The 18,821-nt window shown below is 42.3% G+C and overlaps 1 protein-coding gene and 1 long non-coding RNA gene across 4 annotated transcripts in view; one reads left to right on the forward strand and one right to left on the reverse strand.

Annotated features, from left to right (window-relative positions):
* Positions 1-18,821, reverse strand: part of LOC308075279 (inverted formin-2) — a 35,481-nt gene that overhangs the window by 6,596 nt on the left and 10,064 nt on the right. For all 3 annotated transcript variants that reach the window (XM_080415032.1, XM_080415031.1, XM_080415030.1), the window contains exons 2-11: positions 8,626-9,034; positions 4,515-4,630; positions 4,145-4,304; positions 3,298-3,331; positions 2,872-3,013; positions 2,291-2,423; positions 1,429-1,998; positions 383-525; positions 195-256; positions 12-114 (exon numbers count right to left, since the gene is read on the reverse strand). In XM_080415032.1, coding sequence (XP_080271158.1) covers positions 12-114; positions 195-256; positions 383-525; positions 1,429-1,998; positions 2,291-2,423; positions 2,872-3,013; positions 3,298-3,331; positions 4,145-4,304; positions 4,515-4,630; positions 8,626-9,019 — 1,857 coding nt within the window. In that variant the 5' untranslated portion in view covers positions 9,020-9,034. The remainder of the gene's footprint in view (positions 1-11; positions 115-194; positions 257-382; positions 526-1,428; positions 1,999-2,290; positions 2,424-2,871; positions 3,014-3,297; positions 3,332-4,144; positions 4,305-4,514; positions 4,631-8,625; positions 9,035-18,821) is intronic.
* LOC308074885 lies at positions 16,808-18,813 on the forward strand. The gene is made up of 3 exons (XR_013932137.1): positions 16,808-16,911; positions 18,275-18,308; positions 18,664-18,813. It is a non-coding gene; the product is annotated as an uncharacterized lncRNA (long non-coding RNA).

Genomic DNA, 18,821 nt, shown 5'->3' on the forward strand with positions numbered 1-18,821 from the left:
GTAGTGCCAACCTCATGTTTTTCTGGAAGGAGCTTTAGAAGCTGTTTAAGCACCTCCACGTCAAACTTGGTCCGATCCCCCTTCTGGATCATGGCTACAACGACTTCATTCGGGCTGGGTAGAAAAGGGGGCAAAACATTCAGCTAGGGATGGACCAGAACGGTGACGGAAACAATACTGGGAAAATATCTCACCATCTGAACTGTTTCAGGAATATGTTCAGATTCAAGTTTTTCTTTGGATCAAGGAAAGTAATCTACAGAAGGAAGAGAAACGATGAAGGGAATATATGAATTGACTAGAGCATATTATTGGTTGTTCAGCATGGACATGTTTGGGAGTGCTACAGCTCTGAGGGGCTGCGTTGAGTGACCAAGCATACCTCTTTAGACTCCTTCTTGACCGGAGCTGCCCCCTTGTCTTTGGGCTCGGTCACCGGGAAACTGAACAATTGCTCGATGCTGCTGTAGTCGAGCTCAAGATCGGGAGGGGTCTTCTGAGACGATGTCCACATGGAGTTACCATCTGTGTTGAGGTGCGAGGTGAAGGAGAAACACTTAAAATGAGCCATAACCTGACAGCATTACATGTTATATCACACTTCATGGCTGCAACCATTTTTTTTAATGAATCTATGCATTTAAATTAAACCATAAAATCATAGTAATGTTTACCCATCAATCAAAAACAGATAATATGGATAAAATATTCAGAGCATCAAAAATAAAACGTTCCATACATGTGCCCTTCCATGCACATGTATGGAATGCCACAGGCAGGGAGAACAGCAAGCAAAGACCCTCCCAGGTACGACAGATCAGAGCAGCAGTAACCATAGCACAATAATGATATTAGTAAGATCAGATGCTTATAAAAAGGGGGAGCTGGGGTGGGGGTGGGCTTAGCTGAGCTGAGAATCAGCTGATAGGGAAGACCTTGGCAGGAATCAGCTGATGCTCAGAGGCTGGCTTACTGTTGTGTCTTAGGAGAACTATAGAGGGTATGCGCATGCTTAAAGTGAATGGCACATCGAGTGGCAAAGCGAGTGGCAAAGCAACATGCAAAGTGAGTTTAACATTGTTTAATGTTGTTTAATGCAATCAGATATGACTTTTCTGTTTGGATGCATGGGCTGTCAAGGCCAGAAAGTATTTTTTTGACACTCAGTCGGCATTCCTGCATAACTTCCGGGTTTGATGATGATGTCACACGCATACCCTCTATACTCTTATTGTAAATAGCAAGTATTAGAAATGTTACCTTTTCTATTGATCGAATAATCATTCAATGAATTGTTTCACCCCAGTATTTGCTCCCCTTTTCTCAGCAGGAAAAAGTTAAACTATGACTAATACTTTGCTATAATTTTTTTTACTATACTAAATGCTAGATATCATCTTGGAAAATGCACACGGTTCTCCCACTCACCAGTAACGGCACGAAGCTTTTGCCAGTTGAGCTTCTTCATCCTCAGAGTCGGGCATCGGGCGGCCCTGGCTGGGACCGTCGCAGACCGGCCCAGGGACTGGCAGCTCTGAGCCACGATCATGCCAGGGGGGGGAGGAGGGGGAGGAGGCATACCAGGTAGGGGAGGGGGTGGTGGAGGCCCTCCACAGCCTCCCATGCCAGGTAGGGGAGGGGGTGGTGGAGGGAGTGGCATCCCTGGCCCACAGAACATTCCTGGTAAGGGTGGAGGGGGAGGTGGTGGTGGTGGTGGCGGAGGGCACTGGTTGGTGCCTGGGGGTTGTGGCCCCGTCATACATGGAGGTAAGGGCGGTGGGGGTGGAGGAGGAGGAGGTGGAGGAGAGGCAAGCGGTGGCATTTGGGTGGTTGAGGGGGTTCCGTCGGGTCCGTCTTTGTCTCCGTCCACGTGGTCTGTCTGAATGGCCTTGTCTGCCTTCCTGACCAGCTGGCCGTCGACCTCATTCGGAACTACGCCGCTCTTGCCTTTGGAGAACGCCAAGCGCTGCGTGATCTTCTCAGAGGATTCCATCCGAGCTGGAACCCCCCAAAAGCACAGACACAGAGGAACCACATTTAAAAACTACCTCTCATTGACCACGTTCACAAGGCGGCGATTTTGCTCTCACAACACACTCTGGGCTGGAAATTACGGTTTCTCACTGCCATGTGAATAATGTCCTCTATAAATACACCCACTGTAAACATCATGATCTATGGCTTTCCTTGACAAAAAACAAAACAAACTGAACCAAAGTCTTAATTCAGAAAAATAACCTTCTGGATTTCTGTTTGTGTTCATCTAAATGCATGTGTAAACTAAACTCACAGTCTTGGGCCAGCAGGATGGCTCTGTTAGTCAGAGCCTCCAGGGCCTGCCAGATGTCACAGCGCTCGGGCCCCAGATGCAGCAACGTCTGTAGGATGGACAACAGCTGTAGGGAGGCTGGGGAGCTGCTCACCTGGATGAACACAGCACAGCAACACAGACATATATACATAAACCACAAAAAGTACAAACTGAAGATTGCAAAGCCACCTTTTTTCCTTTGAATAATTGTGCTTCTCACTGTATAGATTATGATTTAACACACACACACACACACACAAACACTTGAGTGGTATGGTCCATTCTTCACCAGCCACACAGTAAAACATTCATATCATATCACATTATAACTTTGTTCAGTTTATTTTTGCTCCAGTTATTACAGTACATATTATAAAACCTTGTGATTAACCTACACGTCCTGTATGGACCAAGTATGCTTGTTAACATGATGACGCCGATAGCTTTAAATGATGTAAACATTATTGGTGGGTGGGCAAAAACAGTTGACTGCTCTTGCCTTCCGCACCAGCACAGGTTTGGATTACCAACACGACTACTATAAAATAGTCATGGCTCACCTTGTTGAAGAGAGTTGTAAACACCTCCAGGTGATTGCTCATGTCAATGCCTCCATAGACCCTCAACAACTCATCCGCATCCTCAGCCATGGCCTCTTCAAAAGCTTCACATTGAATAATCAAGTCTTCATCCTCTTCCTCCCTGCAAGCCAGAAAAGCACAGATTACAGCTGGGCATTGGGAGGCTTCAGAGCTCAGAGGATGGGCAAATAACACTCAAGAAAGTAGAGCAATGTGGGAACATGTTCTCCAACTTTCATTTGATTTTACAACAATATACAGTATTCAGTGAAAACATGAAAACTATATTTTCATTCTGGCATTATGAATAAAACAAATAAAATAAAATAAAATGTATTCCAGGTATTGCTATAGAACTGACTGATTCAACCACTATGATAACACAGAGGGAATGCTCAAACTCACCTCAATTTGGGGAGCATATCAAGTAATTGCAGCCCTGCAAGACAACAACAAAACATTTGTGAGTTTTCATTGGGAATGCTAAGTAAATTCAAAGAACACGTGCTGGCTGCTGACAGGAAAGTCACAGGTGTGCAATTACAAAATGGGAGTGGCCAATCACAGCATTGCCAGGCTTCCCTGTCGACATTAGACTGCCACATTATGTTTTGTGTATTGACGAATCCACAGAGCGGCAATCATAACTGTGGTGTCAAGCGGGTGCCGCTCCGCACCGCGACACCACAACCACAGGCAGCGCTCCTGTGGATTCGTCTATATAGATGTATTTGTGTACTGTCTGTTGTCCACACCCTGCCCTCATGCATGCATGCGTGACTGTACTATAAAAGTATGATCAACATCTTGTCAAATGAGGCACATTTTGTGTCAATGAAATCAAATAAAGGCTATATTTTTTGTTTAAGCAAAATGACTGACATGCTGTTCATCCTTCCATTATAGAGAGTTTGTCACCGTTCATGTGGCCATGAAGATGCATTACTGGAAACGTGACATTTGCACTGTTCTCAGGTGTGTTTTGAAACCAAAATAAGAATAGGTCATCAGACCTATTCTTAGACAGATATAGTGACAGATATATTTGTAACAGTGCTATTGCTGATGACCTACTTTCTCCTCTGCGGGCGCATGGATGTTCACCACAGGAGAACGACTTTTTCATTAAAAATTCACCACTGCGTGACCTTGCTGTCAGATGCTAATTGTTGAGAGTTGAGACCAGATTGCTGATAAATTGTTGAGCAGCAGCTCAACAGGGAAGGTGACAATTACTGGTGCCACAGCCTACCGATAAACTCCTTTCTCATCTTATCTCTCTCCCTGAGGTCGTCTGTCCCAAAGATGAGGGCATTGATAACGCTGAGCAGGGTGACCATGTAAGGCACGTTGTCTGTGGCCTGCATCTCATTCATGATCACACTGAAGCGATACTGCTGGGTCTTCACGCCCTGAGGAGAACAATCAGACACCTTATGAATTTAATATCCATTTGGAGAAGTTTGCCTGTGATGAGGTCACCGATACACACAGTCCAACACTAGAGGGCACCAAAAAGCTTTTATCGGTCACAGAAACTCTTACCTTGTAATGAAGTTCAGGCCATTTTGTCAATAAACTTTAAACTTTCAGAATGACTCCTCTGCAGGTGGACTGCTTACCTTGTAGTGGTCGAGCGCATCCAGAGCCAGGCGGTAACCATCTGAGGAGAACATGCTGAGGGCAGCCAGCAGCTCAAACACCTGCTTCTTCACCATAGTGTTGGACGTGTCTAAGGCTGTGGAGCATCACAGGTACATACATCAGTATGGTCCCATCTATTTAATGAACCACAACATAGCTTCCATTCCTCTCCCTCTATGTAGACTCATGATGGATGCTGTTTTTCAGCACTGCGTTTGGCAGTGTAACTTGAACTTTGAAATGTTGCCCTGTGAGTATGAAGTGTTGTTCCTTAGATAAGTGTTATTCATTGTACATGTCGAGGCAATGAAATCCAATATCTGTTCTAGGTGTGCTGCTATTTTATAGATTTGAGGCTGAAGTGAACCTTAACCTGGACTCAAGGCTTACCGAATATTGAGCCGGGTGTGAGAAGCCAGCAAAGTAGACCAGTAAAATAAGAAAAGGCCACTGACAAAGAATGTTGTGGTTCTTTGAATGCACAAACAGATTAGTTATTTACAATAGTCCAACAGCACATAGAGCTGACGATGGTCTGAGGACCGAAACATCCACCTTTTTTTCACTGTCACTACTTTTCACTATGTAAATAAATCATCTATTTTAAGAGTCTCAAAAACAAAATGTCAGTGTGTGAGCTTTTTCTGTTTACTAAAGGTTTGGGCCGCCATGCGGCCCTCACAGCTAGAGTTCGGGCCGCTACACGGCCCTCACATCTACCGTATGTCGCACCGCCGATCCAACCAATATGCCCATACAGTATGGAGATCTCTGTGTCTGTCAGTCCTTTTATAGCTATAAATGGAGATCTCTGTGTCTGTCAGTCCTTTTATGGCTATATATGGAGATCTCTGATGTCATCAGTATATGCCCATATATGGGCATGCCTCCTTTTGTGCCCTATGGAGCTGACTGATTTGTTTGCGCCTGATGCCATGACGACACGTTAAGGTTAGACAACACACTCCATATTTGGGCGTATAAGGAGTTCCCAATGGAGCTATGCCCATATTGCATTGACAAAGCATTGGCAGATTCCGCCCCAGAGGTAAAATAAAAGTGCGGTGGGACCGTGCCCTTATTGCACATATCCTGCTGCGCCCAAACCAGGAAATGGACAAAATTAAATGAGCACAACTTTTGAAGGAAACAATAACCTACAGAGACATGTGTGTGTGTGTGTGTGTGTGTGTGTGTGTGGGGGTGTGTGTGTGTGTGTGTGTGTGTGTGTGTGTGTGTGTGTGTGTGTGTGTGTGTGTGTGTGTGTGTGTGTGTATGTGTATGTGTGTGTGTGTGTGTGTGTGTGTGTGTGTGTGTGTGTGTGTGTGTGTGTGTGTGTGCGCGCGGTGCTAGAGCACTGCATTCCCAGTAGGCTATGAAGGCTTACTTTGTGGCTCCTACAATTTCCAAGAGAGAACTTTCAACTATCACAGTAGTGTGTCAGCTGACTTTAGGCTCCTGCTGGGCATGTATCGTTGTAGCAGGTCAGTGAAGGGTCCTGGACATCGCTATATGCTTAAAAGTGAGGCTCTACTCGCAACTGGTGGACCAAAGTACTCTACCCCAGTACTTGAGTCAAAGTATAGATACTCTTGGTGAAACATTACTCATATACAAATGAAAGTTGCTCAGTCAAATTTGTTTCCAGTTAAAGTATTGGAGTAGGTGCTTTTAAAAATACTTATGTATTCAAAAAATTCAGTACATTTTATTTTTAATATCAAAGCATGCTGTATTAAAATGTAGACACTTTCCAAAACTTTTACAGAAATTTAAATAAAATATAAATAATAGTGAGGATAGCAGCTCTATAAGCTTAAATGTGATCCGTTGTGAGCTTGTAGATCTTCAATTTATTTTATTTTTTAAAATAGGGCTTGTCAAAATGTTCCTGAGTAAGACACTTAACCCCTAACTACTCCCCTCTCTGCGCCGAGTTGGGTGAAGCTGAAAACTGAAATCAACTGAAAAACTGAAAAAAGGTCAAAAGCAAAAAGGTATGGAATGCCCTTCCACCGGTCTTGAGAGCTGCAGCCTCAGTGGACATTTTTAAGAACCACTTAAAAACACTAATGTTTAAACAAGCATTTGTGGAATGTCTTAGATTTTGCTTCATGCTGTGTCTCAATTTCTGTTGTAAAGCACTTTGTGAGTTCTCTCTGTGAGAAGTGCCATACAAATAAAATGTACATACTTAATTCACCACACTACACGTTCATAAGAGTTGTTGAACATGGTTCACCAGGTCATGTCATTTGTTAATGAGGTAATCAAACGTGGCACTGCACTGGCTTTGGCGACATTAGAGACTATGGATGATGATGGTGCTGTTGTTCCCCAAATGGAACGAGAGTTTTAAGCCTGCTCTTAAACTTAGGGTGTCTGACTGTCTGCCTCCTGGTCCTGGACCAAACCTAGCCACAAAGTAAGCCTTCATAGCCTACTTGGAATGCAGGGACACACGCATGTATGTGGTCTCTCTCTCTCTCACACACACTCACACACACACACACACACACACACACACACACACACACACACACACACACACACACGCACACGCACACGCACACGCACACACATACGCGCATGCGCATTAGTAAAAAGATAAATATAGATGTAATCTGAACATTTTTGGCTCTGTTTTTTTCTATTTTTGCCCTGAAATAGAGTCTTGATTGATTGATTGAAAATTGTCTAAAAGGTCCGAACAAAAAAGTCCTTGCGGACTTGTTTCCGTTGGGGTCCTTCAATTAATTTCATAGACATATATAGTAGCAACCAAACAGTTCAAAAATCATCATAAAAATACAGAGAAAAAATACCACTATGTACAAAAAAAGCATGAAAAATAAAAAGTATATACCAAAAAAAAGGGGAGGGGGGTCGTCTGTCTACAGGGAAACTGGTACTAGCTCCTCTTTTGGCCTCCAGAAAGATGAGTCTTTAGGGCTGTTTTGAATGAGCCCAGCGAACTGCATTTTTTGAGGGATGCATGGGGTTAGACTGTTTTGAATGAGCATGGGGTTAGACTGTTTTGAATGAGCCCAGCGGAACTGCATTTTTTGAGGGATGCATGGGGTTAGACTATTCCATACCTTGGTGGCTGTGTTGTAGAAGGAGAATTTGCCCACGTTTGTTTTATGGGTGGGTGGTACCAGATTGTTGTTTACGCTCCCTCTAGTTTTGTGACTATGGGTGTCACTAACTTTTTCGAGGTATTTATACAGATATGCGGGTATAGGGGGCATTTCGGGCAAATCTGCATTTACAATTTTTAAGACCATTCCCATTTTTTGTTGTTTAACCCTGTCTTCCACCCTGAGCCAGCCTAGGCTGGCAAAGTGAGTGGGAGAGAGGTGGGTCATGGGCCCCAGTCCGAGAAGTAGTCGAATCAGTTTGTTTTGGGAGGTTTGAAGCTTAGTCTTAGTCTTCAGTCAAGATATGCTTGAATCTTAATAATATCAATTTTAATGGATGCCTTGAGTCCAAATTGTATGGAAAATGTGTTCATTTGTATGTTGTATGCTTCCAAAGATAGGCTATTGTTTCTATTTTGGGGTTTGGGTACGATATGTGTAACATAGGGTTAGTCATTAACTCCATGGGACATTATTTCAGTCTGATACCTGGCAGAATCTTAAAATACACACTTCAAAGTATTAAGAAAATGCAGTGGGTGAGAAAAAGTATTCGGTAAAAGCAGAAATATATAGCGTATTTTGTTTCTTTTGTGCTTGTAATAGAGTCAAGATGTGCTTGAATCTTAATAATAACCACTTTAATGAATTCCTTGGGTCAAAATTGCATGGGATTTTTTGTTTGTTCTTTCTAGGTTGTTTCCTTCAAAACGTATGCTCTTTTTTTAAATTGTATTTCCCATTTTCGGGTTTGGGTTCAGGATATGTGTAATAAATCCTTAAAGAATATATTTCACCAAACTTATTTTTAAACGAGTGAATGAATAAATAACAATTTGAAATGTTTTGGTAGGACATGATTTGTCCCAATTCTCAAGAATGGGTGACATGGGGTGACAGGTCTTTCATATACTGTGCATTTGCTCAACAGAAGCCGATATGCACCAACCTTGGGAGAGCTTGCGGATGTAGCCCTCGTTTTCCACTATGAAGTGGATGCCCGTGGAGGAGTTCATGACCGCTCGCACACAGTTGACGCAGGTCAGCTGCAGGAGGGCGTCTGCGATGCGAGAACAACCGCGGCCAGAGAGGCGGTCCAGCGCCTCCAGGAGGAGATCCAGACCGCTCAGCTCCAGGAACTGGACCATCCATGTCTGGTCGCTGCCCTCCAGGCGACGCTTCAGGCCCGAGTAGTTGACCACAGAAGGGACCTGCAGCAGCCTGATGCACAGCTCCGGGTCGGCATTCTCCAGGTTGGCTTCTAGCTGGCTGTCAGAGTCAGAGGAACCCAGACGACCCCTGACTGCCGCCCACTTCTTCTTTCCATCTGACTTCACCGACATCGTGGATAAAACAGACTGTGGAGGGAAGAGAGACAGTTGATTGTCAAGGCAACTGAGAATGACCACAGATTTCATGCAGGCACTTTATTTTGAGCAAATATTTAATCAGGAACGTCCTGTATTTTATTTTTTGCTCCATGATCCTTTTTTTGTTGGTCTTGAAAGAATTACTGTTTGCTTTTAATTTGCAGGCTTTGAAGACGGTGCCCATTTTTCACTATCGTCCAAAAATATTTGGTCCTGACTCCTCTTCAGAAAAAGCGTCAGTGTGTTATCTAGGCTGGAGGAAGCAGGCCAAAACAAGCCTTTATCAGAAGGCAGCATGGAAAAGGAAATGAAAACTTTGCACTTTAGGGATGAGTAAAAAATATGTCAGCATTCCAATGAGTCATCACTAGTTCTGCCAAACATCCCCACTTAATCCAGCGTGAAAGAGAAAAGAGTCCACACTGTCAGCTAAATTGCCACAAAGGCATGCCCACCATTGCCTGGCCAGAACAAAGGGTGAATATATTGTACATAATTAATTCAAAACAATCTCAAAATTCTAAATAAATGAACCCTCCCCCATTTTTCAATAAAGAATAAAATACAAATAAAAAGCAACTATATAAACGCTGAATAAGAACCACAGCAAACTAAATAATTTAAAAAAAAGGAGACGGGAATCGTAGGTTAGTGAACATTACTGCACCCTTGTCTGGTATATCCCCAGAACACAGTTCCCTGAATCCCCCATATTGGAAACATGCAGTGCATGTCCTGTAACTGGAGTAAGCCAGTTCCCACACACTCCTGAAACCAAAAGGATAGGATTTCGTACTGAAAAAGGGCAAACCTTTCTCATAAGTCTAAAAATAAAGAATTGAATGAGATATGAGGCCCTCCAACAATAATGAACAACATGAGTGCTAGTGTTGGCTTTCTGATGTCCTGATGGTGATTTCACACTTGGCAGGACCAACGCATACAGATGAGCTGGAAAATAAACGAGAGAGAGAGAGAGGGAGAGAGAGAGAGAGAGAGAGAGAGAGAGAGAGAGAGAGAGAGAGAGAGAGAATAGTAACATTCTGAAAGGCTATGACTTTTAGACGTGTTTAGACCAGGCGGGGGGACTTTCAATGCAACATGTGTAAGCAGGGCAGAAATAATACATTTCAGCCTTCTTATCAAACTTAAATGCCTCAAATAGGAAAGCCAAAAATAAAATAACCCTGAAACAAAACTCTCATGCTAAGGAAATACAGTTTCATTTCTGAATTTTTATCATATTTCGCCTAAATCAGCATAGCTTGTGGCTTTGTGATGACTCCCAATTGTCCCTGTTGGGTGTAGCGTATAGGCAGCAAATACAGTGAAAACCTTAACCTGCACTTGACCCGCATGTGCACAGTTTGGCTGACATCAAACAGCCTGTGATGGCGGCTTTCTTCACAGCCATTGGATAATAGCCAGATTTTATACAAGCATGTGTCCAGCAGTGGTTTGACTTTTGACAACTATATCCATCATCTCAATATATGGGACAGGGGACAAGGGATAACAATGCTGTGCAGTCCCACATAAAGGGGTACACATCCATAACAAAGTCCTAACCTACAGAGATACTAGAATGATGTCCCCTCAATCAGCTGTTTCTGGGACTCAACACAAGCAGATCCACCAGACAGAAAACCCACTGTACTGAACCAAATCATAGGAAAACAAAAATAAAAAACTATCTGACACAATGGAAAAATCTATCAAAAACAATAGCAAATTGAAAAGCTATTTCGCCCAATACACACTGGCAGTATACCTGAGCATTGTGACTGTTCCAAAACTAAGGAAATTCTTGACTACAGTATGTAGACACTCTGTGAACACAGCCTTGCCATCGAGAAAGATCGCCACGGGCAGACTTGGTTCCCGAGAGAAGACTGTGCAACCACGGCACACAAGATGAGGTGGAAACCTACAGGTAGTTGCACTTTCTATAACTGCATCAGAAAACATCAGAGCCACATCCTTCCCACAGATTACAAACATCCAAAACCATTTAGAAAACATGACTAAAAACAAAAAAAACATGAATGTGCTGCGTGAAGTAGGCGACAGCAAACACAGCAGCAAGATTTGTGATCTATTGACAGGAAAATTACATCCAATGGAATAAAACCACTGATATTGGTACATTAGACCTACTGTACAAAATACAACTAGATACCTTTAAACATATTTGAACATTTGGCTATTTCTATTTTAACTTATTTTGTATGTACTCTATATAGCAAAAGCTAAATCATTCTTCACCCCTTTTCTTAATTTGACCTACTAGGTTATATTTTATTGCACATTTCTTTGTTCTACATGCCAATATCTTTATAAGTGTATGTAAATTAGCTTTGGCAATGTAGACATAATGTTTCCTATGCCAATGAATGCCCTTTGAAAGAGAGAGAGAGAGAGAGAGAGAGAGAGAGAGAGAGAGAGAGAGAGAGAGAGAGAGAGAGAGAGAGAGAGAGAGAGAGAGAGAGAGACTTTCTAAGCATTTCTCAGAAATCCATGCTCTATTTATGGAGCTTTATATTATTGTAAATAGTGTCCGCAAAGTCAACTACAAGGAATTACAAAGCACCAAGCAGGATTACACCATCCTTTTCTTTTGCTCCTGCTTTCTAGCAGAAATGTTTCAGTACTACTGACTGCCTGACTCCCGCTGCTTGCGAGAGAGTGTTACCGTGGCAGCAAGCAGGCAGACAATGCCCTTGGGTTTTGTACAATAGGGCTCTTCTTCAAAGAGCTGTGTTCATCAGCCACTAGAATGAATGAAATGCTCCCTGCCTCCTTTTCTGTAGATTAGGACCCATCCCTGACAACTATTTAACCACTCCCTGACTGAGATCTCCCTTGTGTTATGATGTTCGATCTGAATAGAGTACAATGGTCATCAGTGGAAGCTTTTTTACTGTAAAATCTTCTCAGCCATGAACATTTGTCAAGTCGTTAGGTGTAGTGTGATGAAAAATGAACTACAATGAACTACAATGCCTACTGTTGAACACAGACATGGATCACGTGATGATATCATGACCTCAAACCACTTTGCTTGCTATTGTTGCAGGCTTTGGCCCAGTTTTTTTCCTCTCTTGCTGTAAGCTGGAATCTCCTGCATGGATCAGGAAGGAAAGGACTCGCTTGGGTCAGGAAACTCACAGAGACAAATATGTTCATGAAACAGTCACAGCACATGTTCCTCTTTCAAATTTCCTCTTCTTTGCTGAGCAGTAGCATTGGATTGCAGGTTTAAGGGATGTGTTTGTGTGTCAACAGTTGAGTTACATTTCTAATGACAAATGCCTGCGGTTATTCAACTTATGTACTATTCTACTCAAATACTGCCAACTTCAATATACTGAGTGATCTGAGGTTGCACATGCATTCCGCCACTCATAACAGTTCACTCATTGTGTACAGAACATGCCCGCTTATCTATCCCCTGCAGAAGCAGCATGTACTGTACAGTACAGTACAGTACATGACAAGCCACAATGTTATTATTGTTCTAGAACAAATGCAAATAGCTTGATATTAATAAGAATAATATTACACTAACTATAACACACAAAGATGTAGTAGTCAAAAACTGAAGTCTCACGGGCAGTTTATGAAATCTTGGGCTGGAACATAACACCAAATTGTATTTGTTAGCAGTTATAAGTGAGGCTCAACGCTAGGTTTCTGGCTGTTGTTACACTTGCCTTTTCAATCACTTTTATGATCAGATGTGCCAGATCTGAAGTCATATGTATCCACTTACTGTATTTGTCCACACTCGACTCTTCAACGCAAAATGCTTGAATTTGCAATTGAATCCCAAAAACGAGGCCCTCGGGGGATACAAGTGAATTCTAGTTTTACCACTGCATGCAAATGAATACAGTAAGTAGCTGATTTAATTTAGACAATACACACACTGTGACTATACACCAAGGGAAACTGATATGTCAATCAAGGGAGGAGATAGGGGGAGTTTACTATCCAGTCCAGGTTTTGTAGCCACTGGGTCATTGGCACTGGTCACACTTGCAGCCCATCAAGCGATCCTGTCATTGCGATGTTGCGAACAGTACTTCTTATTTTATTTTTGAGGTTATCAGTTGATTGGTTTTTATTTGGGGTTTCCATATACTATCTATAATTAGATATAAGAAACCTCATCAGATGCTTAGTCAGAGGTTAACAGGAAAGCATCAAATAACACAATTTCCAATGTTAATAACCAGTTATGGAGGGTTGGTGACTGGTTAGAAAAAACAAAATTGACAACCCTCGGAATAACCAATAAGAAATATAAGCAATAACCATCTTAAATGTTTTCATTTGTCCTCTGTAGTCTAATATCATTACGGGCCAAGATTGTTGTTCGGTAGTTGCGCCAGCCTGGTGTAAAACATGTGATTACTTGTCCACAGCTTGTAATATCAACATCAGTTTGCCCTGCATTTTCCATGACTCACAGTGTTGCCTACAGTACCAAACAAGCCTTTCAGGCAGCAGAGAAGTGAAGTAACATCCTACTTTAGGTTCTGCCACGAGGAGAGAACACAGAATAGAAACTCTTTCCACATCACAGCCTACGTGGAATTTAAAATGTGTGCCCAATGCTGTGTGTGTGTGTGTGTGTGTGTGTGTGTGTGTGTGTGTGTGTGTGTGTGTGTGTGTGTGTGTGTGTGTGTGTGTGTGTGTGTGTGTGTGTGTGATGGGAAGATGGGAAGATGACACAAGATAGTCCCCACATAGCTAAGCTGGCTGGCTGGTCACATGTGTCAGTCACTGAGATCCAAACTCATTATGAGCCAGATCACCTTGGCATGTGGACTGGTTCAACAGTTCTCAATGCAGTCAATATCTAACCTGAGAGCATCAACTCAAGTAGGCTATGTGTATATAGACCTTAATCCTGATTCCTGTTACAATCAGCCTAAAAGGCCTTTATAGTATAGACCTACATTTAACAAAGAAAAGAAAACAACACCCTCTGATGTTAAACCTTCAAACGGTCAAGAGAATGTCCCAAGAAGAAACCCTTGGTGGGAAAAGAAAAAGAAGAAACCTCAGGAAGGAACTAGGGAACTGACAGTGAATGTGAACTGACATGAACACATGAAGACAGGATGAAATTTGATATTTCCCTTTCAGTATGGCAGCCTACCCAGATAGCAAAATATGGTTATTCAACGTTGAATTATAGTCGTTAGGGTTGATTTTTGGTTACGATTGAAGACTGATGGTTTTTCAACATTGAATCACTGTTGTATTGCAGTGCAAAATTCAATGATTGAAATGCCAACATTGAATCAGCGTTGAATCTATGGTGCAAATTCAATGATTGAAATGCCAACATTGAATCAGCATTGAATCTATGCTGTTTGCCTTTTTCTTTTCTTTTTTCTTGATGGGGGGAGGGGGGGAGGCACACCCCTCCTCACACCCCCCCTCCCCCCATTTAATGATTGAAATGACAACATTGATTCAACGTTTTATCCATGCAGTTTGCCGTTTTCTTTTCTTTTTTTCTTGCTGGGGGGAGGGGGGGCAACCCCCTCCTCCCCCTCCCCCCTCCTCCCATTTAATTATTGAAATACCAACATTGATTCAATGTTGAATCTATGACATTTGCCTTATTCTTTTTTTGACGGGTGAGGGAGGGGGGATGCCTTCGCCTCCCCTCCCCTCCTCCCCCTACCTTCGCTAACCCTAACCTTAGCTGCCCTTGGGTTAGGGTTAGCCTTCTGGAGCCCATGGAGTGAATCCGAAATCAGATTCTCGATCAGTGCGTGTCCGATTCGCCCAATATAAGTTTCCTTCCACACAGACCTACGGTTTACAACCTAGGCTCTTAATTGCCTAGTGCAGCGATTCTCAAACTATGGGTCGCAACCCAAAGTGGAAGGAAAAAAAGACGATGTCCTTCACACCAGGATTTTACACCAGGCAGTCGTTTGTGTATTTGTCCTGTCTCGCGCATCAACTGAGGCCGATAGGCTGTGCTTCAATACACATCATGCATGTATAATTTGGGGGGGCTGCGTCCACGACCAACGTGAAACCTCTCTCTCTCTCTCTCTCTCACACACCCCGACACCACACACACACACCCCGACACGACACTGACACTGCACACAATGCACACAGCGTAGCAACAACACAGGAGGACACAGATGATTTAGCTGAGCTCTTCAAAACGATTTACTTAGTCCGTAAGCGAGAGGGTACAAAATACAAGAACCGCGGATCCATGTGGTTTCATCTGTAGCCCTCGCACGGAGTTTAACTTAGACTGCGTCGTAACGTTACCGTCAGACAACAATTACAGACAACCAGAGACCACCAGTAGCCTACTACCAACAGCTGCACCGCTATGTCGGATAAAGAAATGATGTGGTTCTAGCGAGATATTTTGGGGGCGGTTTGCTGGGGTCGCCAAAAGATTTCCCTTATTATATGGGGTCGTGGTATGAAAAAGTTTGAGAACCCCTGGCCTAGTGTTACCGCTTCACTTCAACGTGCTTTAACTTGATAATGTATTACGGGCCCATCTTTTGATATGTTGTAGAGCTTGTCCATGCGAACACGTGGATATGTGTCTAATTTCTTTGACACTTTTATGGCGAAGATCTCCACTTTCACTATGGTCCTAAGAATCTAAAACCCTAAGACCATTTTGAGTGGTCTTAGGGTTGAATGGTCTTGTAGTGTCTTACATGGACGTGTTTCCCAGAGGAAAGCATAAGAATGCGATTCAACTTCCCTAGGCTCTAGGCCTACTAGGCCTAGGGAACCAGCTTAAAGTTGGGGTGCCTGCGACCTTATACAGGGATTTTAATTCAGACCTCAATAGCTTCGACTACATACCTGGACAAGGAAAGTGGTGCTGTGAGGATATTATTTTTTGATTTTCGAAGCGCCTTTAACACCATACAGCCGCCCCCCCCCCCTCCTTCCCCTTCTGAAAGACAAACTGAACAGCATGCATGTTGGCCCACACCTTGTGTCCTGGATCATGGACTACCTCACTGACAGACCACAATACGTCAGGTTGAGGGACTTTACATCTGACACTGTGACCTGCAGCACAAGAGTCCCCCAGGGGACTGTGCTGGCCTCCCTTCTCTTCACCCTTTACACGGCAGAGCTCAGACACTGCACAGAGATGTGCCACCTGCAGACATTCTCAGTAATGTAAAGTATACATAATAATAGTAATAATAATATTAATAATAATAATAAAAAAATAATAATAATACATTTTATTTATAGCACACTTTACATTTTTGGAAATCAGGTTAAAAAACAACAGGTTAAAAAACAAAAGGCACAAAAATTTTAAATGTTTTTACATGATGTGAACATCATCATTAATATCAGTTATTATTATCATTATTAATTTTATCCTTCAACTTCAGCCGATCTACAAGCTCACAACTTGCAGATCGGCTGTTTGCCTCTTTCTTATATTATTTGAGAATTTGGCCAATGTTTGACAAATTTTTTTTTGTATAGTTTGTTGATTACTCTTGATGCAGCAATGGTCTTTTTATTTGCTATATTTTTACTTTTTCATTTATTAAAAAGGTTACTTAAATTGTCCCTTCACTGTCATCTGGGGACCCCCCCCCCCCCAGAAAAAAAAATCATGTGGGGACCCCTGGCTGGTCCCGATCCACAGGTTGAGAACCACTGACCCAACATTGCGTCAACATTAGAAAGGGGTTAGGCGGAGGCGGAGCTTATCCGTTTTGAACACACACTCAGACGGACCGGGGAGCTGCAGGAAGTCGAACTAACGGCTCAGGAGGAGCGAACCTTACAGACATGGATGTTTCCATGCTTCTAATCTACTATAACAGGTAAATTGAATTAGTTTATGGAATTAAAATGTTGTCCAACTTGTTAGTTCATGACCGTGGCGTGTATTTGCCCGAGTATAGCCCTGAAACATGACTGTCATATATGATATGATAGTCATGACGAAACTTCAACCTGGTGTTTGCACTTTCAACTTTACGGTCCTTACATCTAAATAAACGTTCAGATTTCAAATATAAAGTGCTTAACCCATGGCCACGGATGTTACAATTATATATGGTATCTCAGAAGTACCCTTATTTTCCGTATTGTTTAATAAAAAGCATTTTCATCCGATCGATGGCCATTTCCTCATAGAGTTATAACGTATGTAGAGTGCAATACACTTCCCAACCGATAGGGTCACAGTTAGCATATGGCGAAAACCCTAAGAAAATGGCCACCGATCGGATTAAAATGCTTTTTATTGAACAATACGGAAGATACGTGTACATCTGAGGGTCCGTACATACTTGTAACATTCGTGGCCATGAGGTCAGCACTTTATATTTGGAATCTGAACGTTTATGTGGATGTACGGGCTATAAATGGAGAAAGTGCAAACACTAGTTTGCAGTTTATCCATGACGCTCGTGATCCATGGCTATAAGTCAGGCCTGACTCGCAAATTTTGAAACTAGTCGTCGGTAGAAACATATTTACACACGATTAAAATATAATTGTATCCAAGTGATGTTTATAATTAGTAAATCAATAAGTCTGATTAAGTACTTTAGCCCTATTTTATACTTTTGTCGTACAACAGCGTTGCTTAAAAAAATCGCCAATCTACAAGCTCACAACCTGTTGATTTTACTATTTTTATTAAGAAGAAAACCCCGACTGGATCTGTGGATCCGGATCTTCAAATAGTAAAATCAGCAGGAAGTTGACATTTTTATTCAAAAAATAAACAGTACTGGGTTTGGTGATGTTCTATATTGTCTGAATTAGCTTTGATTGTGTTTGTTTATGTGCTAAAATAGTGACTTTGAGAGCTGTTTCAGCGTACAATGTAAGTCAATGAGGAGCATATTTTGAATGATCAATTTCTAATCAATGGAGCAATTATTTTTGATTTCTTGTCCTCCTTTGGAGTTACATCATGGCAAGGTAAATACACAACACAAACCTCTACCAAAGTGGTCTTGCCCTTTTAAGCACTATCGCTTTAAACATGGAAGCCATGCCAGAACCACGCAATTTAAAAAACATAATTTACCATTATAAATCCTAACCAAACAGTAAAGAAATACCACATCACACTGGGCAGAAAAAAGTGTTACACTGGCATTCACCTCATTAGAGCTATTTGGATGCAGTAACCTATGTTAAACCTATGTTAAATCTGTGCTCCTTCTCCAGGTGTTTTTGGGTCTTCCTCTGCTCCGTTTGCCTGGTGCGTTCCATGTTAATGTTTAATTATTGCTGTTTTGTTTCTCCTGAATGTGTGACTAATCCTGCTCCACTTTCTCCTTATCAGCTGTACCTCCACTGTTAAGTTTCTAAGATACAAAGTCATCCCTCCATAGACTGCCCTATTCATGATAATTAAAACTTGTATCTGATTGCATTTAATGGCATTCTCCCACTATGCTTTCAAAAACTAAATGATAAAACAAATGTCATTTATCTATAGACACAGGTATCTGTACACCTTCACTTGTCTTTATGAGGGGATCTACTAATATTTCCTATAACTAATTAATTAAAGTCTAACACATCAATCTTCTTCTTCTTGCGTATGTCATCAGATCCTCAGCTCCGTTGCAGCAAGCCAGTCCAGCGTCTCGTCATCCAGGTTCATCAGGCCTAGGTCGCCATGTGGTGGGCGGTGTTTCGGGCAGCTGGTCATGATGTGTTCCACAGTCTTTAGGGGGTCTCCAGGTTCACAGTGGGCACTGTCCGAGAG

This window comes from Gymnoscopelus braueri (assembly GCF_963280865.1).
Source record: "Gymnoscopelus braueri genome assembly, chromosome: 19".
In the NCBI taxonomy this organism is placed as follows: Eukaryota; Metazoa; Chordata; class Actinopteri; order Myctophiformes; family Myctophidae; genus Gymnoscopelus; species Gymnoscopelus braueri.